The sequence below is a fragment of the Miniopterus natalensis genome, chromosome 2, assembly GCF_054644295.1.
Source record: "Miniopterus natalensis isolate mMinNat1 chromosome 2, mMinNat1.hap1, whole genome shotgun sequence".
Classification (NCBI taxonomy): Eukaryota; Metazoa; Chordata; class Mammalia; order Chiroptera; family Miniopteridae; genus Miniopterus; species Miniopterus natalensis.
The window spans coordinates 183,742,277-183,761,947 of record NC_142082.1 but is presented as its reverse complement, the minus strand read 5'-3'; the positions used below and the strand labels follow the sequence as shown (position 1 = coordinate 183,761,947).

The following is a 19,671-nucleotide window of genomic DNA, read 5'->3' as shown; positions in this document are numbered from 1 at the left end:
TTGGCGGTCGGAGGAAGGAGGGCCTTGGAGGTGGCTTCCTTCAGCCTGGTGCCCATTGTATAGGAGGGAACATCTAGGAGGGGCCTGGCCCAAGTCCCACAGTAAGATGAGGCCTCACGGTTCCTGGGCCAATGCTCGCTCCTGCCCCACAGACCTGATGGGAACTTTAACTTTGTACCTCGGCTCTACCCCTTCCCAGTCTAGGTGGGAGGGATGTGTGTTGGGGTGTGTGGGAGCCTTGTGAGCACACACATGTGCATGCTGTGTGTGTGATGTGTGCGGCCACGTGTTTGCGTGCAGTGACAGCTTCAGGCTAGGGTCGAGATTCTAGCCCTCCTGCCCGAGGGGTGGCCTGGGCCACCCAGCCATGCCACCCCTGCCCTTACCCGGCCTGTGCTTCCAGACGTGGACGAGTGCAGCATGAACAATGGGAGCTGCGACCAGGGCTGTGTCAACACCAAGGGCAGCTTTGAGTGCCTCTGCCCCCCGGGGAGGCGGCTCCACTGGAACCGGAAGGACTGTGTGGGTGAGTGTCCTGGAGCGGACATCAGCCATCACTGGGACCCGCCCTTCCCCCTGGTGCCTGGTGGGAGGGGAGGGCAGTGACTTCTGCAGGTGGGTGAGCGAGGCAGGTGCTCTCTGCTGCTGGCATATGGCTGATGGGAATGAGGCTTACAGAAGCAGAGGGGACACGGGTGGCAGAGCACGCTGGGTGTCAGCCAGGACACAGACAGACCTGTGGAAGAAAGGGGAGATCTGGGGGTCAGCTTCTGCAGCCAGACTGAGCTCGCGGAGCTGAGTGCTTAGAGGGAGTGTGGGGGAGCCTCAGCTCCCCCATCTCCCCCTTGTCCTGCCAAGGAAGCTGGTGCGGGGAGGGGTTCCCGGAGTGCAGCAGCATCAGAGCCTGGATGGGGAGCACCTGGGAGCATCCAGGTCTCTGCACACCCACCCTGCCCAGGCTGCCAGCCCCTCAGTGTCAGGTAGGGCAGGGACGGGGCCTCCGGGAGTTCAGGGTCTTTCGTCCTCTGCTGGTGTGCTCTGGGTGAGTGGGCACCTCTGGGCTGAGTTCTGGACAGTCCCCCACATTCACATACACATACTGACCACCCACTGTGTGCCAGGCCTGTTCTGGGCTCTGGGACTGTCCCAGAGTGGCAGAGTGAGCCCTTCGGCTCTGAGTGGGAACCCACCCGTCTGCTCTGAGCTCTTTGAATGGCCAGAGGCTGCTGCACCCTGGCCTGATCCCCTCACCCTCCTTTGCCCCCCACCAGCCTCACTGAGCTTGTGGCCGTGGTCCCCCCACCTCAACACAGCAGGTATGTGTACTCCTCTTGACCTGGAGGGTCCAAAAGATCTGCTCTGGATATAAACACTCAGGAAGTGCAGACACACAAAGCTGAGTTTCTCCTTCAGGAAAGGGTAAGAGGAGAAGGGAACCAGACACCATAGCTGGTTCATTAACCAGCAGAAGAAATAGTGGGTACACAGTACGCATTATACGGCATGTGGTCCCCCCAGATTTAAAGGCGGTGCTAGTACAGAACCTGAAGAGGCTTCAGCCACATCAGCCAAGGCTGTTGTTGCTCTGAGGCAACAGGGACGAGCCTTGGTCACGGGTGTTTGTCACATTGCTGAGTTTGTACCCTGAGAGCGTGGCCTAACCTTTGTGCATTCATCCCGGCAACAATAAAAAACGTGTACACGATCGGGAAAGTCACATTTGGGACTCTTCCTGGGTGTTCCCCTAATGTGGAAGCTTCGCCCAGGGTTCTGTGTTTGAATCACATGTGATACGGGTCTGTGGGGGCCTGTATCAGCTAGAATTTGAATCGTGCAGGAGAACTTTTCGAGACTTTTAAAAGTAGCGTCCTAGGGATATTTTAGCTGGCAGGTCCATTTGCAAAGTAGATCCCTCCCCACTGCACTCTGGACTTTGACCAGAGAAGGGAGGCTGTCTTCTGACAATAGTCCCAGCCTGTAACTTGGGGAAAAGGGAAACTCATTAGACAGTCCCACCACTTGAGTGTCTACAGTATACCAAAGCAAGTCCAGCCGAGGCCCCGAGGCCTTCCACAGCCCTCTCAAACAGGACTCTTTTTTTTTTTTAAATATATCTTTATTAATTTCAGAGAGAGAGATGGAAACATCAATGATGAGAGAGTCATTAATCGGCTGCCTCCTGCACGCCCCTGACGGGATGGAGCCTGCAACCCGGGCCTGTGCCCTGACCGGGAATCAACCACGATCTGGATCCTAGGTGGATGCTCAGTCCCTGAACCACGCCCAGCTGGGCTGTCTCTATTCTTTCACGTCTCCAAGCAGACATTCTTATGTGAAGGCTAACATGCTTTTTCCCTCATTTTTACTACCGCCAGTCTACTTGCCTTTCCTCTTACCTTCTAGGCGATTTTAGATGTTTCTCTGCAGGCTGCGATAGTCTCTGGTGGTGAATTGTTGGTATTCGTGGTGGAGTCAGGTTTCACTTACATACAAGCCAAGCGAGCCAGCCTGCTAGTTTCACGGGTGCTGGCCAAGGTCCTGAGACTGCTGGGGCAGAGACAGGGACTTCACAGCCCGCAGCACTGCCAGCCAGCGGCGCTGCGCGGTCTGCGTGGTTCCCCTCACCTGCCCCCCGGGTCCCATCCACCTGCGCAGTGCTGCGCAGGCCGTGGGTTTGTATCCCACGGAGGAACACTCAGCTGGGAAACTCCCTGCTGTCACGGTGAACAGGAGCCAGCCTGCCCCTTGTCTCAGGGAGATGTCAGCTCCTCCCTAGAAGTTGCTCAGGAAAGAGCTTTGCATTCTCCCGTCGCCAGCAAGAGCATGAGGATGCTCCAGGCTCCGTGGTTTGCCTCTTCCTTCGGGAGAGTGGCCCCCCTGCTGTGGTGTTGTCTGTGGTTACTAACGGTTCCCTTTGGGAATTTGGAGAAAGTACTGGGAGCTCTTGGAAGCCACTCTCCCTGGAAGTTTGTGGGTGGCTGTCCTGGTTCTTCACCTGCGACAGCGCGGACTCTTCCAGATCCCTCTTGGGTTGCATTATCTGCAGGTGTTTTTATTGGTACTTTCTGGCTCTTTGGGAACAGAAGACTTTTGGTCTTGTGTTTATTTGGGGTTGCAGGTGTTTTATCCAGAGGGCCCTGAGTTTGCTTATGTTTCTGGACTATTTACTTTCTGAGGCTCCTTGAAAATGTTCAGGCACATGGTGAAGGTCCTCCAGGTTGGCAGTTTCCCGCTCTAATCTGTTTCTGACAGAGCCCCTCCTCCAACCTGCTCGCTGGAACAGCTCCACCGCTGAGTTGGGCTCAGATGCAGCGCTTCCAGAAGTCTATTCATTGAAGTCTGGTGTCTTTGACCCATTAGACACCTGTAAAATCAGTTCTGATGTGTCCCAAACTGTAGGACTCTCCATCCTTTCCTAGGAGCCTGGGGAACATTTTGATCCTCAGAAGATAAATGAGCACATAGGAGAATCTGCAGAGCTCAGTGTTGGACATTGCAGACCTGACGGACATGTCCAGGCTGCCCCAGAGAGGGTCCTGGTGGTCCTGCCATGCTGAGAGGCTGGTCACTGCCAAGAAGCCCTTGTCCATTTGCAGTTGTTCCTTCCCAGCTGGGGACAGGGTGTGACCCTCCTCATGGGCAGGGGACCACTGTTGGGAAAAGGGAGCAAGCCAGCTCTCTGAGCCCAGTGTCCCCACACATCCAAATGGATGTGGACACCACCATCTCCCAGCCCCTTCCCACCAAGACGGTCAGGCCCTGGGACAGATGTGGTGGGAGTCCCGCCCCAGAGAGCCTCCACCTTGGCCCCTCCAACCCGCTCTCGTGTCTTCCTTCTCTGCAGACACAGGCAAGTGCCTCTCTCGGGCCAAGGCCTTGCCCCGGGCCCAGCTGTCCTGCAGCAAGGCAGGCGGCGTGGAGAGCTGCTCCCTCATCTGCCCAGCCCACACACACTTCACTCCAGGTAACCCAAGGCTGTCGCGGGCTGGGGGGGTGGGGGGCTTCCTTCCCTGGAGTCTGGCCCCTGCTGTTCTCCAGGAAGGGGCCTGACCTAGGAACGAGGCCCAGTCCTGACCACTGAGTAGCTCTGGGCCACTGTCTGGTTCTCTGGGGGCCACAGTGTTCATTGCAACAAGTGCAGCGGGCTCATTCCTGCCCTGCTGCTTAACCTGTAGTCAAGTAGTGGAAATGAATTGACATAGGGTCAGTCCTGACCTTCACCTCATTCAGTCCCCCCTCTGAGGCCCCTGGGACCTGGGGACACTGGAAAGAGGGGCGCCCAGACACACCTCACCACTGGCCTCTCCGCAGACTCGGAAAACAGCTACAGCCTGAGCTGCGGAGTCCCCGGTCTCCAGGGCAAGATGCTGCAGAAACGCAACGGCACCGGCTCCAGTGCCGGGCCCAGCTGCTCAGGTAGCTCCTGGCCTGTCCCTGGGTGACCCTTTGACCTTGTGTCCAGCTCCATGCTGGGGGGGACAGGGGCAGGGCCCAGAGAAGAGCTTCCTGAGTGCTAGGTAGCAAGCATGCTGCAGTCTAGGACACATCCCAGCCCAGGGGCAGTGGATCGCGGAAGGACCTCTCTGACTGGAGGCTCCAAGCCTCAGCACCGGACTGGTTCAAGGACATAGGTGCTGAGTTCCTGGGACTCTGTTTCAGTGGAGTGAGTCCCGTCCACTGTGGCCATTAGGTTCTAAAAGTTCATGAGTCAGAGCCACCCTGGAAGGAAGGCCCTGCCCTAGAAGTGCAGCTGCAGGTCACTCCAGTGCCTCTGGGACCAATATGCCAGGGCCTGGGCAGCGCCTTGCAAGCAGCTACCACCAGCAGGAGCAGGGCCTGTGTGTCAGGCAGCTATCCCACCAGCCTGTGTCAGCACCTTTCCTGTTCAGGATGCTGGGTTCAATGACAGGGGCCTCTGTGTGTGTCTGGCGCACTGTGAGGTGATTCTGAGCGTCTGTGATTGTTGGATTCCTTAGTCCACGGGACTCTGATTGCTTTTTGAAGGCAGTAGTGGTCTGGACATCTGTTATTTCTACTCTCCTTCCCTTCCTGGCCTCCCTCTCTCCTCCACCCCTTTCCTGAGAGCTCAAGCCTCGTGAGCTGGCTTTGGTGCTGGGGCTGGGGTGGGGACAGGCCTCCCTTTCCTCCTCCATAGAAGATTCTGGCTGGATGGCCCCTGGCTCGAGCCTGACCCCACCACCCACACTTTCACCTTTCTTAGGCCTTGCAGGGAGAGAAATGAGGCAGCAGAGGGGCCCCCACCCAGCCCCTGGCAGCCCCCTCACACTCAGGCACTCCCTCTGCGGCCCTGGCCCCCACCACCCCCCTGCCCACAGAAGAGACCACTACCTGGGGGGCTTTGGCTTTCCCCAGGTGCCCCTACCACCCCCATCAGGCAGAAGACCCGCTTCAAGATCCGTGATGCCAAGTGCCAGCTCCGGCCCCGCAGCCATGAACCAGCAAAGGAGACCTCAAGGCAGCTGCTGCTGGGTGAGTGGGCCGCCCTGGTACCAACCCACACGGGGCTGTGGAGGTCCCCTTGCCCGGGAGCTGAGAGCCAGGGTCCAGGAGGGCTGGGTCTGCAAGGGCAGAGCCTCATTGTCCTCACCGCCATGGCCCCTCAGGCCCAGCAGCCATGCCTGGCGCACTGCAGACAGCGGCGGTGGCCCTTAGGAAGGCTGTCAGCAGGAAGTGCAAAACTTGGGTCCCCAGCATCCCTGCCTCACCCAGGGTTAAACAAGCTCCCCAGGGCAGAGCTTTCTGCCTGGCTGTGTCCAGTGGCCGGAAGCTCAGGACTCACTCAGCACTTCGTTCTTCAGTAAGGGCGTCCAGGCAGGGAACGGCCAGGGAGACTTGGCGGGAGGGGGCAGGAAGGAAGCACCTTTGCTCTTTCCATGAAGACTCCTGAGCTCCCCAGGCCTGGCCGACCTCAGCATCACAGGCCCTGCCTGGCTGAGCCACCTGGGCTGCAGCTGCGCCCGGAGTATGTGGGAGGTGCCTCCCTGTGATGGGCTCCAAGGGCTGGGCAGGGCTCACTTAGCTGCCAGCCCCTCTGGGAAACTCGAGCCAGCCCTGGCCTTCTCCAGCCTCAGCCTTCCCTTGGACAATTAGGCCAGGCAGAGCCATTGCCCACAGCCATCTGTGTGCATGGCTAGGGAGGACCCTGCTCCCTGCCCTGCACCAGTTTGCCACAGCGGTCCCTTCCTTGTCCAGAAAACTGCCACGTCACCTTTGTGACCCTGAAGTGTGACTCCTCCAAGAAGAGACGCCGTGGCCGGAAGTCCCCATCCAAGGAGGTGACCCACATCACAGCTGAGTTTGAGGTTGAGATGAAGGCGGAAGAGGCCTCAGGTGGGTACTGGGTTCCTCATGGGCTGCTGAGGGCGTCGTGGAGGACAGTGTACCCGGAGAGTGGTGGAGGTCTATAGGCATGGTGCCGGGCTCCCACCCCAGCCACCTACTAGAGGTCGAGGCCAGCCTGGTAGGCGGGACTAGCAAAGTTGCTGCTTAGAGCCCAGGGTGGAAGAGGAGACCCAGGGTCATGAGAGGAGCAGGGTTCGGGGCCCACAGGGAGAGCCACACCCTTCTCCCACCCTCTCTGCCCTCACCAGGGCTTGGAGGGCTAATACCACAGCCTTTCCAGAACAGTTGAGCCAAAGACCTGTCTTCCCAGGTTTGAGAGAAGGCTTGTAATTCTGGGTTGTGTTTCATACCAACACCTCCCTCTTGGCTATAAATGGGCATTGAGTGGTGAGAGAGGAGCTGAGATCTGTCAGAACATGTGGGCTGTGTGTGCCTAGCCCCTGGACACTGTGGGACACAGGGAGCAGACCACGGACCCCCACTGGCGGCACTTCCTGCCACTGGGAGGCAGATGTGCTCACAGGCCTGCCAGTGCTGGGGAGACACTAGGTGGCAGGCGGGAGAACAAATGGGGCGCAGAGCTGAAGCCTCTGCCCTAGGGAGGGGCCTGCGAAGTCTTCCTAAGAGAGAAGCTGTTTGATTCAGGACTTGAAATCGAAGTTCACCCAGTGGAATGGCATCTAGGCAAAGGGAACGGAATAGGCAAAGGCACAGAGGTTGGAGAGAGCAAGATGTGTCCAGGAAGCAGTGTGTAAGGCAGGCTGTCTAGAAAATGGAGTTCACAGCAAGTGTTGGCGTGCTGGGGATTAGGGCTGGCCAGGCAGGCAGGGACCATGCCATGAGAGGCCTTGAATTCAAGGCCAGAGTGCTGGACATTCTCCTGGGAACAGTGGCAGCCTCAAAGTGTGTGAGTGGCAGGGAGGAGCACCCGTCAGTGGAGTGTGCCCTGGGGAGGTGATGTGTTGCAGTGACAGAGGCCTGGTTTCACTCAGATCTGCTGCGTGGCCTTAGGCAGGTCATAGCTCTGGGACCCTGTCTCCCCATCTCTCAGATGGACACAGCGATGCTGCCTCGCCCCAGGGCTGCTGCATCAATGTACTCCAAGCAGCAGCCTGGCCCAGAGCAATGCCCAGCAGAGGGGGGGAAGCCTGGGGAAGAGGCAACTCCTGGGGGTACTGCGAGTGACAGTCTTTCCTGCCCCTGTAGATAGCTGCGAGGCAGACTGCATGAGGAAGCGGGCAGAGCAGAGCCTGCAGGGTGCCATCAGGACTCTGCGGAAGGCCATCAGCCGGCAGCTGTTCTCCGTCCAGGTCGCCGGCACTGAGTACGAGATGGCCCAGCGGCCGGCCAAGGCCCCAGAGAGCCAGGGGGCATGTGGCACAGGCCAGGTGCTACAGGACAGCAAATGTGGTGAGTCCCTGCCCACAGCCACTTTCTCCTTCCTTCCTTCCCACAGCCCAGGAAACAGCACACGAGAGAGGGGACAGAGAAACACAAGGTCTGCCAGGGAGGAGCAGTGTGGCACTCATCACAGTGGACGGCTTGGGGCCAGTCTGTGTGGTCAGAGGCTTCCCAGAGGAGCAGGGTGGGCTGAGGGCAAAGAAGAAGCAGAGCCAAGATGCACAGGAGGCAGAGGGCCACCCAGGGATGCAGCGCAGCCAGCAGGTCCAGGTGAACGAGGCTGGTGACGTGACCAGGCCTGCTGAGAGGAGATGGGTCTACAGGCAGCCCCCGTGGCTGAGTGGGCTTAGTTTGCGTGGGGAAAGAAGGCAGGCGGTGAGCAAGCGAGCACACCATGGGCAAGGTGCGGCATCAGGCCTTGCCGGCGGGGCTGCTCTGGGTGCCGTGGGATCCACCTAACCCACCCGCTGCTGTGGGAAGGCTGAGTGGAGGGTGGCCAGCGGAGGAGAGGCAAGGTGAGAGAGGGGAGAGCCCAGAACCAGGGGGCGGCAGGACGGGTACAGGAATGAGACACACCCAGAGTACACCTGCCGAGGGCTGCTAGGGAGAAAGGCTTCAAGGAAACACAGAGAGCTTGGGCTTCCGGGCCAGAGGTGGCATCACTTTCTGCTCTGGTGCCTACTACATGGGGGAGAGCAGGGGCGCCGGGTTTGGACAGAATGACTGTGGCCCGTCCAGAAGGCAGTTGGAATGCAGGCTGAGGGCTCAGAGCTACAGACAGGGTATGGACAGAGAGAGAACAGAGGTCCCAGTGGAGCCTGGACCACAGCACTTATGAGAAGGCGGAGGCAGAGGGCTCTGCTAAGGACCCTGAGCAGGAGCAGCCTGGATGGGACATGAACCCAGGTCTGGCCTCCAGGGTCCTCACAGACGGCCCCCCTGGCTCTCACCCCGGCCCATCTGTGGTGGGTCTGTGCTGCTCTGTGCCCTTTGAGGCACAGGGACTAGGGCTGTGCCCTGTCTGGTGGAACAGAGCCCAGGCCTGAGGCCAGGAGACAGACCACCTGGCCACCTGCAGTCTCTCCCCTTTGCCTCTACAGTGGCCTGCGAGCCTGGCACCTACTTCAGCGGGGATTCTGGACAGTGTGTGCCGTGTGCGCCGGGGACCTACCAGGATGGGGACGGCCAGCTCAGCTGCATGCCGTGCCCCAGCAGCGACGGGCTCGGCCTGGCTGGTGCCCGCAACGTATCCGAATGTGGAGGCGAGTGTGGGCCCTGCCTGGAAGGAGAGACTGGGGCAGAGGCAGGGCACCTCCTGTCCCCACCGAGGCTCCCAGGGCAAAGGCCTGAAGCCTTATGACATTTTGTAAAGCTCTATGCCATTCGCAGAGCTGTCCTGACTGGTGCAGCTGCACTTACAGCATGCACTGCAGACCACAGCGTCCACGTGGCAAAGGGTATGCAGTTAGTGCACACTGGGCTGCACTCATGCACCCCACAGTTTGGAAAGGACTTTACAGTTTACAAACACATGGTCATTTACAGGTTACCTTGTGGTTAATGCTAGAGGCATGTGGTGCTTTATGGTTGGCCAAACGTGTACACTTTGTGGAGTGCACCGTCACTGTGGACATGCTTTATGGCGGGTGCCACATACTTGGGCAAGAACCACTTGACACAGAACTTTACAGTTTGCCCTGTAGCTGGTTTGGAAAGCCTGTGGTCAGTTTACTAAACACAGTTTGGTTTGCAAAGAGCTTTTCCATTTAGTACCCCACTTGAACCTCGTCTGAGAAATGGGCTCAGAGCCTTGCCTTCCTTCCTGGGGTTCACCCAAGGGAGTGGGTGGGGAAAGGCATGCCTGCGAGGGTAAGGGGGATCCTTTGGGTGGTGGAGACCTCCAGCCTTTTGTGAGGGCAGAAGATATCAGAGCCCAGGCCTGAGCTCTGCAAGCTGGCCACTGCCCTCCCCTCAGGAGCTCTGTCTCTGCTCCCAGTGGGGATGGCGACTGGTAGGGAGCTCAGAGTGGCTACTGCTGGGAGCAGAGAGTCCAGAGTCTAGGCTGAGAGGGCACCAGCTCATCCCTCAGTCAATGCCAGGTACATTCTCATCCTGCCTTTCTGCTAGATTGTGTTGTCCCGTCCCTTTGTCCCCACTGTGCCCTGGGGGACTCACTCCCTCATCCCTTGCTCTGACCCAGCCCTGCAGAGGACAAGGTAGCATCCCCTGGAGCTTCAGAGACCAGTTCCTCCTGTGGAGCCCTGTGTGGCTTTCCCTTGGGGAGAGTCCCTCTGAAATAAGTGACCTCCCACCACCTCCCACCTCCACGCATGGGGCCCACACTCCCAGCTCAGCAGCCCAGCCGCTTGCTCTTCCTGCTGGTGGCCACAGGACCAGGCCATGGGCACCCAGGCTTTCTCCCCCAGTCTTTCCCCCCACCCCACCCTTGGTGCCCTGGTGCCCTTCCCAGGAGCAGAGGAGGGCCGAAAGCAGGGCTGGACTCAGGTCCCCCTCCTGCCAACCTGAGTGAGCCGGGACCTCTGTCTTCCAGGGCAGTGCTCTCCGGGCTCCTTCTCCACTGACGGCTTCCGGCCCTGTCAGGCCTGCCCTGTGGGCACGTACCAGCCCGAGCCCGGGCGCATGGGCTGCTTCCCCTGTGGGGGCGGGCTGCTCACCAAGCATGAGGGCACAGCCTCCTTCCAAGACTGCGAGGCCAAAGGTGAGGGCACCCCACTCGCCACAGGATGGCTCAGCTGCTCAGGGACCATTTCCTGCCCCGCAAACTTCCAGGGTCAGAGGAGGAACCTGGATCCATCAGGCGGTGGACACTGATGGCCAGCACTGTGCCATACACAGGGACACAGGGGTCCAACACAGCCTGTAGCTACAATCTGGAGCTCTGGGCCTCCCCCCCCCCCCCCAAAAGCAATGAGCGGGTGCCGCCAGCTCCTCTGGATGCTGGGAGGGCTTCGATTGCATGTAGAAGGAAGGGGGGAGGAAGGTGAAGGAGTACAGGGGCAGCAGAGACCGTGGGGCCAGGTCAGAGTCTCACCTTCACTGCATACTCTCCCTCCCTCCGACCAGCGCTGCAGCCCAGCCGCTCCTCTCCCTCTCCCCTCCTGCTCCCTCTCAGACATGCCTTTGAGACAGCCCTCCCCCCTGACGCCCATGGTGTGTTGGTGAACACAGGGACCCCTCTGAGCCCTTCGTTCTGAGGAAAGGAGCCCCAGCTCTCTAGCCCCTCACCCCACCCCCACTCTAGCTCCTGCCAGGTTTTCTCCCCTTGACCATTAGCCTTGTAGAATGAGTGTCTGAACCCCACTTCCTCTTCCCCCATTCTCTCCTGAACCCCCACTAGCCAGACTATCACCCCCCACTGCTCCCTGAGAGTTGCTCCTGGCAGGATCCCTGCATTGCTGGAACCCAAGTTCCTTCTCTGTGGGCCCCTTGGAGAGCTCCACACCTGGCCTGACATTTCCTTCTCCATGTATCCCCCCAACACATATCACATCCTGGTGGTGAGAGGATGTTGGCCTCAAACTGACTCTGCTTCCCCCTCAGCTCAGACCCCAGAGGTCCCAGAGCATTCACTCTGCGAGGCTGTGGACAGGACCAGGGAACAGAGGGGTCAGCCTGCTCAGGGACTGGACTTGGGTGATAGGAGGTCCCCTGGTGGGAGGTCACGGGCAGTGGTAAAGGGCCTTGAACTCTGCAGAGACCTGGGGACAAGGAGGCCAGGGGGAGAATTCCCCCAACCTTTCCCCACCAATGCACCACCTCCCCACAGTGCACTGTTCTCCCGGCCACCACTACAACACCACCACCCACCGGTGCATCCGCTGCCCCATCGGCACCTACCAGCCCGAGTTTGGCCAGAACCACTGCATCACCTGCCCAGGCAACACCAGTACCGACTTCGACGGCTCCACCAACGTCACGCACTGCAAAAGTAGGTGCTGTTCTCCCAGGGCGGGGGGGGGGGCTGGGGAGCTGGAGCGCTGGGAGGGGCCAGGGGCAGGGACGTCCACCCAGAGCCCCATGGTTTGGAGGCTGTGCCCAGCTTGGCCCACTCTGTGGAGCACCGTGATTGCACTTGGCCTTCATCAGTTCCTTCGCTCCTGGGGCGGCTGCACCTCTGAGCCAGGCCAGGCCTGCTCAGGGCTCAGGTCTGTGGAAGGAAAGTCAGGCCAGGCAGGGAGGCTGTGGGCAGCTGTGAAGGCTCCCAAGTGGGGGAGAACCAAACCTCCTGAGCCCCAGGAAGCAGGGTGCTAGGTGTGCTCTGTGTGAACCTGCAGGAAAAAGACCAAGCGCTGCTTATGTCTGTAAGAGACTTAGTTTAACCAAAGAGCTGTGGGCAGCATCAGGCAGCTGGGGAATAGACGATGGATGTCCCAGGCCCGCACCTAGAAGGGGCTTTGGGCCTAACAAAGAAGATGCTGTCTCATTTTAGGGATTTTTAATTTATTTCTCAGTGCTATGGGATGCATGTTCTGGTATTTACCCTGTCCCCACTCAGTCCAGCCGGTTATTCCTTCCTGGGGCTGCTGGTCAGGTTTAGAACAGCCTAAAGGCCCTTAAAAAGGTGGGAGCTGGTTCCTTCAGTCCTGGAGGTGGGAGCTGCCCCTCTGCCTAGGGCTGTCCCAGCTGGGCCTGTGGCCCCGGGGCAGGAGCAGACACAGGGGTGAGTTCAGCAGACAGGGTTTTAAATGTCCTAGTGAGTAAAAGTGGGGGAACTAAGTGAGAGGGAAGCTTCTGAAATGAAAAGGTGAAAATGAAATGTTTCCCAGAAACTGGTGTGAAGAGAGGATTTTTAAATGAAAATGTGTGAGAAAATAACATACATATCCAATATCTGCGTTCAATTCTCTTTGCTTAATGAAGGTGATTTCCTTCATAAGGTTGAGACTGAGAACCATTCAGCTCATAAAAATGCCACATTGGCCTCGAGGATACACAGCTGAGCTGAAAAGAAAGCAGCTGTCTTCCTCACCCCTCAGCCTTCCTGCCTCGCGCAGGAAGGGCACCACGCCTGGCGCCTGGCAGGTGATACTGAGTAACGGCATGAACAGATTGGGGAATGGAGACAGGAGGGAAGTTGGGGTTCACGGGCTCTGACAGCTGCAGGGCCCTGAGGGCACCTGCCAGAGGGCCAGGCGGCCTGGACAAAGCCCAGCTGCAGGGACTCAGGTGAGGCAGCCGAGGGGGCCCAGCAAGAAGGAGAGGCTTGCTGGGCCTCAGAACCAACACAGACTGGGACCTGCCCTCCCGCTGATGCAGCCCCGGTGAGAGTCCCCAAGAGAAGACCAGCTTAGGCCTAGCTGGCTGGTGGGGAAGGCCAGGAGATAGGCTAAAGGGACACGGAGCACCTGCCGACCTCCAAGGCTGCTGAGGGCCTGGCTGGCCAGGGTACCATACCAGCAGGGCCTGACCAGGCCTTCGGCCACGGTGCCCACAGACCAGCACTGCGGCGGCGAGCTTGGTGACTACACGGGCTACATCGAGTCCCCCAACTACCCTGGCGACTACCCAGCCAATGCAGAGTGCGTGTGGTACATCTCGCCACCCCCCAAGCGTAGGATCCTCATTGTGGTCCCCGAGATCTTCCTGCCCATCGAGGACGAGTGTGGCGACGTCCTGGTCATGCGGAAGAGCGGTACGTGCAGTCCAGGCAGGGCCCCAGCCACACGCCCACACCTGTCACCCCTGGGCATGGCTCCTCGGGAAGGGAGGAGGTTACCCAGGGTTTAAACCCACTCTGTCTGACTCTGAGAGGTGGGCTTTATTGCTCCATGGAAAGGTCTGGAAAGCGTGTGTGCCCTGAGCATGGGAACCGGGACCTGGTCCAGTCTGGTCTCAACACTGGCCACACACCAATCTCAGTTGTCCCTGTGCCCTGCCACCACCCAGAATGAGACCCTGGGAGTGACCACAGACCCCCTTCCTCTGAAGCTTGGGGCGGGGGGGCAAAGGGCCAGTCTGTGCCCACACAGAAGATGCCCAGGGTCACTTAGCCGTCCCTCCCCTCCATGAGCCCAGCCTCCTGGCTCATCGCCCCACCAGGGGCGTGTTGTGAGACTTCAGGTGGACCCCGGCCACGGTGAGGACAGGTGTGTGCCCAGGTGGCCACAGAAGCCAGCAAGGCAGAGCTGCCCTTGAGTTCCCCCAGGGACCAGGCTAAATTCCTTACATGCTGCTGTTGTGGGGCAGCAGTGCCCATGGGCCCAGCTCCGGGTCAGGGGTCAGGGGTCAGGGAAGAGATGAGCACAGGCCGCCGTAGAAACGCACCTGCACCCCTGGGCCTGGTCTGTCTCTGACACACAGAAAGCATCTCAAGCAGTGAGGGGCTGTGCCCCTTGTACGCTCAGCCTTTGTTACCATATCCCACTCGGTGCAGCTGATGAGCCAAAATCCCTAGTGTTCAAATAGAAGGACTGAGGCCCCAAAGAGCCAGGAGCTGCCCAGGGTCCCACAGTAACTCGAACCCAGCCTGGGACCATGTCCCCTGCCCATACTTGTCACCAGCCCCCCACCCCCTCCACCCTCCCTCCACTGTTCATGTACAGGGTCAGCTCTAGGGGAGCCAGCCTCTCCTGCCTCGAGTGTACCTCAGGAAGGCTCCTCAGGGAGCAGTAAGGAGGTGGGCACCCTGGCCCTGGCTATGTGCTAGGTGCAGGCATGAGCCCTGTCCTTGAGGGGCAGGTGGCAGGAGACAGTGACAACCCTATAGAGAGAGGCTATAATAAAGGGTTCACCAGAGCAGAGCAAGAACATGGTAGGGGGGCTGGAGCAGTCAGGGAGGCTTCCTGGAGGAGGGGGCATGGAAATGGGCTCAGAAGGATGCAAGTAGGCACTAGGGTCCACGATGGGGAAGGGCGTCTGAGGCAGAGGGAACAAGTGCAGAGACTAGAGAGCTGGAGTCCTTGGGCCTGTGGGTGCTGGAGGCTGACTGGTGGGGAGGCGAGCAGCCTGAGGAGGAGGAAGATGGGCCAGGTGAGGAGCATGGCGTCTTCACCCCCAGCCTTGCCCACATCTGTCACCACCTACGAGACCTGCCAGACCTACGAGAGGCCCATTGCCTTTACCTCCCGCTCCCGGAAGCTCTGGATCCAGTTCAAGTCCAATGAGGGCAACAGCGCCAAAGGCTTCCAGGTGCCCTACGTCACCTACGACGGTAAGGCGGCCACACTGTACGCCCAGCTCGGGCGGCCCTGGGCACACAGAGCCGAATCACCCACCTCAGCCTCAGGGAGCCCCAGCCTGGGGTGGGGGGAGGGGGGCAGGCCCATAATGGGTCCGAGGCACAGATGAGGGAGCAGTTAGTGGGGTCTGTGGGCTTCAGCACAAGGTACTGCCCAAGCAGGGCTTTGAGGATTAAATAGGGGTTTTCTAGCTCACCAGACCTTGAGGAGGACAAGGCAGGGCTGCCTGTGGCCCGCTCGGGAGGGCAGCGGCTGCAGGGGAGAGGGCCACAGGTGGGTCTGGCGCCCTCACCTCCCTTCCTTCCGGTGGGTTGGCAGAGGACTACCAGCAGCTCATAGAAGACATTGTTCGTGATGGGCGGCTCTACGCCTCGGAGAATCACCAGGAGATTTTGAAGGTGAGTGAGGATGTCTGGAGGACTTTGATAAGCCGGGATGATGCCTGCAGGGGTGGCCATGAAGCCCAGACAGGAGTGATCCACCCCATCACACAGAGGAGAATTAACTTCAGAGCGGAGAGGCCTTCCCAGCTAGAGAGCTAGGGAGTAGGTTCTGGAGCCACAGTTTCTGACCCAGTTCTGCTGGCCCCCAAGCCTGTGCTCTCTGCTCCGTGTTCTGGTTGGCGACATGTGTTTTGTTTTGCAGCAGAACCCTTATTAAATAAAGTATTATCAGAACCCAAAAGTTAAACTTCTTATTTTTGTAAGTTTATTTGAGCCAAACTGACATATGTCAGGGAACCAGATCTCAGATGCACCTCCAAAGGCTATTAAAAAACCAATTAGACAGTTAAAACTAAAAAGTATTTATCGCAAAGAGGATCTGTGGGGTCCTGAAACCCACCAGCCAGCCCAACATCTCCCCCATCCCCACACCTTTACAGACACTCACCCCCCCTTCAGGCCCCTGGGCACTGAAGAGGCGGGTGACGAGGGCCACCAGCCCAGCACTGTGGGTACCCAACCTCCGCCCCCGGCCATGTCTTTCAGGACAAGAAGCTGATCAAGGCCCTCTTCGACGTGCTGGCACATCCCCAGAACTACTTCAAGTACACGGCCCAGGAGTCCAAGGAGATGTTCCCACGCTCCTTCATCAAACTGCTGCGCTCCAAAGTGTCCCGGTTCCTGCGGCCCTACAAATAGCAGGTGCAGCTGCCTGCTGGGAATGGCCAGTGTCCTGAGGGGGAGTGGGGGGGAAGAGAGGGCCTGCCCCCGCAGCAAAAGCTCAGAAGTGGCCCCACAACCTCCACGTCACCCTTATGGCTGCCCTTCAGGAAACGCTGACCAGCCCATGGAGGGCACGACCGCGCCCACTCAGAGACCCCAGCCCAGCCGCACTGCTCCCATCGCTGCCCCGTGGGACAACACTGCTTAAGGCAGCCTCTCTCCTTCCCTCCCTCCGCCTGTTTGTTTCCAGGACAGCGAGAGTGCCCTCTCCTGGGCCAGGCCCTCTGTGCTGCCAAGCAGGAGGGCAGCCCTGGCAGAGCACGTGTGGGAAGATGGTTCGTGCCCCTCGAGTGACACCTCAGGAGAGAGGAGCGTGGCTGCCCGCCTCTGTGAGGCTCTGGGAAGTGTAATCAGAGGCAAGAAGCCAGGCCCTGGAGAGAAGGGCATGTGAGGGCTTCTGGAGGCTTTGATAAGCCGGGTGATGCCTGCAGGGGCGTCCACACCCACAGGCCTGGGACAAGCCCTGTGGTCAGGCTCTGGGGACTCTGAGGGGACAGAAAGAGCTGCTAGGGGAGGAAACTGTAGATTTGTGCTTTCCCTTGATAGAGCGTCTAATTAAGTATTATATATGTACAAATATAAATATAAATATATATATACTTCTATTTGTGGGTACTTCAGGGAAGTGCTCGTCAGTAACTAAATACTGCGCCCCCACCTCGTCAGTCAGCCAGTGCAGCCCAGCTGTCACCGCTCCCGTAGCTGGTGAAACTGCTTCTCCAGGCCCTGCCGCCTCTGTTTCTGTGAGGCCCAGATCCTTTGGGGCTGGGAACCAGGCAGGCTGACCCTGGACACACTTGGAAAATGAGTTCTTTGGGAACTGGGCTCTGTCCGATGCTTCACTGGAGTATTGCCCTCAGATAGAACGTGGTGGGAGGCAGGGTCCCCTCAAACCCCTTCCTGGGGGAGCAGGGGCGTAGTGGTCACCTTCAGAAGGGCCCATGTCTGACCCTGAGGCCGTGACCATGGGGTCCCTGCCAAGCCCTCATGCCACCAGAAGCAAGGCCTTTCACACACGAGCACAGGCTGTGTGACCACGGGGGCCTCAGAGAGCAGCACCCACTCCTTCCTTTTCCTCCCAGGGAGACAGGTGGCCAGCCCAGGGTCCGAGGCCCAGCTCCCAGCGCAGCTTTCTCTGCTCTGCCACATGGCCTCCCTCTCCGAAACTGTTTAAAAAAGAAAAGTCTGGAACTGGACCCGGTTGCCTGGAGTCCCCTCAGCCTGGGGTAGAGTGGTGAGGACCTGACATGCTGGGGCTGCCTGCTGGAGCCCTCGGGCCCCAGCGCAGGGCGTGACAGGGAGTGGTCCATGCTTTTAGGGTTAGCAGGTATTCAGAATCCCAAGGAACATGGGAGGATCTTAAAATGAACCCCACCCCACCCCCAGGCTGTGTGCCCCACCCCCCACCCCGAGCCAGGCTGATGTGCTGGCCAGGAGCTCAGTGTGAGGGAGCCTGAGGCACTCGGGATGGTAAAGATTGAGGCAGGCGAGGGAGGTCCCTGGAGAATCAGGGCTCAGTGACAAGGCAGGTCAGGTGGATTTTACAATCCAGAATGGGCTCGGGACTTGGGAACGATCACTGCCATGACCCACCTTGGCAATGATGAGTCCCGTGTGCTGCCAGTGGCTTCCCTGCCAGATCCAGCTCGTGTGGGGGGCAGCACGTAGGGGCAGGCCAGGGGCAGCGGAGAAGCCCCAGGGTCCTCACTGCCCTTGCCTGGTCCCAGGCCTGGAAATCCAGCCTGTTTCTGGAAAGAGGCCCATCTCCCTGTAAAGCCTTTGGTCATCCCTAGAAATTAGACAGGTGTCCTCCAGAATGAGCCTCCAGCAGCAGCTCCAGGGGAGGGAACTGGGAGGGGTTTTTCCAGTTGTCCTGTAAAACCCAGAGACGACCAGAAAGACCTCTCACCTCTCCGACCTCTTCCTGCTGCTCCTGTGGGTGGTTTCTGGCAGTTGCCACTTACATACCCACTAATCCACCCCCCTCTTGGTGGGAGCCCACTCTTATTCCACAGCCTCACTATGACCAGACCCTGCCCAGTGCCCCTGGGCAGAGCAGGACAGGAACAGGCTCCCCCCACCCCCAGGAAAACCACCTCCCGCAGCATCGGGGTCACTCCAAGGCCAGGGCTGGGGTCTGGCCCGACTCTCCATGTCAGCCCTCGGCCCCGTGTGGGGAACCCTAGGTTCCCGCCTGTCCAGCCCAGGCTGTCGCAGGTCCTTGGGGCCTGGCGGTCTGGGGGCTCTCCCTGGGCAGTGAGGCATGCCTTTACACGTTTGCATGGCGTGGGAGCCGACGCAGGGGGGCCAGTCCAGCTGGTCCCAGCTGGCGGTGGAGAGAAGAAAGGCGGGAAAGGACTGGGCCCAGGTAGGGCGGATCCCTGCAACAAGTCCCGAGACGGAAGCCGAGGACCGGCTGCAGGAGGCCCGCGCTGCAGAGAAGCAAGGTGCGGAGGGGCCGAGCCAGGAGGAGCACAGCCCACTCCTGAGTGGACATTGGCCTTGAGCAGCCACGGACCCATCCCGCCATGGGCCATCGGTGGCCAGCCAGCCAGTGAACGCCAAGAACCAAGGAACAAGCTTCTGGAAGCAAAAGCTGCCCGTTGCCAGGACTGAAAGCTGGTGAGCTCTGTCCTGCTCCCAGTGGAGAGTCCCACTGGGCCGGCGGGAGACACTCTGAAAGATGGCATGAACTGCAGCCGCAGTGCAGGGATGGCGGCCTGGAAGAAGCCCCTCTGCCCCGCGCCCCGGCCTCTCCTGTCCCCAGCCTCTCCTTCACATTCGGTGGCCACCAAGCCCGCAGTGGGAGAGCTAATCCCGCCTCGGTCCGCTTCCCGTCAGGCTTGTTTTCCTCAGCAACTCCCTTGCCTGAGCCAGAGCCCTGAGGTGTGGCGTCCAGCTGGCCATCTGGTCTCTCAAACAGCAGGACTGGCCTCTGCGCCAGCCCCCCAAGTCACATCTGCCAGGGCTGGTGGTGCCTTTCTCCCCAGATCCAGCTCCCCAGCGGTAGCCCTCCCCAGCTCCTCCCCACACTGTGGTGACTGGCTTGAGGAGGCCAGGGGTCCGAGGTGGGTCTCTCGGACAGCTGTCCCTCCAGCCATCCGCGGGCCTGGGACACGCAGGTACAGAACTGAAGCCCAGGCCAAAAGCCCAGGTTGCAGTGGCCCAAAGAGGCCAGCTCTGACAGCTCAACTATAGAACCTCTCCCCCAGCCTCTGACAAACCCACTTCCTCTCCCAGACACGGCCAAGGTCACCCATTTCCCAAGACGAGAGGCCGACCTGCCGGAGCTGCAGCAGGTGCCTGAGTGGCATTTTGGTGTGTGTGGGGGGGGATAATTATTCCAGCACCTCCACCACCCAGCAGAAAAATACAATACTGAGTTCAGTTGGTCATTTAGCAAAGGTTTGCTGAGCACCTACTGTGTGCTAGGCTCCTAGAAAGGGGGAGACCACAGCCAGGGGCTGACAGGATCCCCTGCA

The 19,671-nt window shown here is 59.5% G+C and overlaps 1 protein-coding gene across 2 annotated transcripts in view; it reads left to right on the top strand.

The window, feature by feature from the left end:
- Window positions 1–16,219, top strand: part of SCUBE1 (signal peptide, CUB domain and EGF like domain containing 1) — a 97,965-nt gene extending 81,746 nt beyond the window's left edge. The window contains exons 11-23 of one of the 2 annotated variants that reach the window (XM_087814960.1): window positions 404–526; window positions 3,845–3,964; window positions 4,312–4,416; window positions 5,374–5,490; window positions 6,214–6,351; window positions 7,570–7,773; window positions 8,865–9,026; window positions 10,316–10,483; window positions 11,552–11,713; window positions 13,220–13,417; window positions 14,783–14,935; window positions 15,282–15,361; window positions 15,953–16,219. In XM_087814960.1, the coding sequence (XP_087671086.1) occupies window positions 404–526; window positions 3,845–3,964; window positions 4,312–4,416; window positions 5,374–5,490; window positions 6,214–6,351; window positions 7,570–7,773; window positions 8,865–9,026; window positions 10,316–10,483; window positions 11,552–11,713; window positions 13,220–13,417; window positions 14,783–14,935; window positions 15,282–15,361; window positions 15,953–16,105 (1,883 nt within the window). In that variant the 3' untranslated portion in view covers window positions 16,106–16,219. The remainder of the gene's footprint in view (window positions 1–403; window positions 527–3,844; window positions 3,965–4,311; window positions 4,417–5,373; window positions 5,491–6,213; window positions 6,352–7,569; window positions 7,774–8,864; window positions 9,027–10,315; window positions 10,484–11,551; window positions 11,714–13,219; window positions 13,418–14,782; window positions 14,936–15,281; window positions 15,362–15,952) is intronic. The other variant, XM_087814961.1, reaches the window with a different exon arrangement.
- Window positions 16,220–19,671: the final 3,452 nt, after the last annotated feature.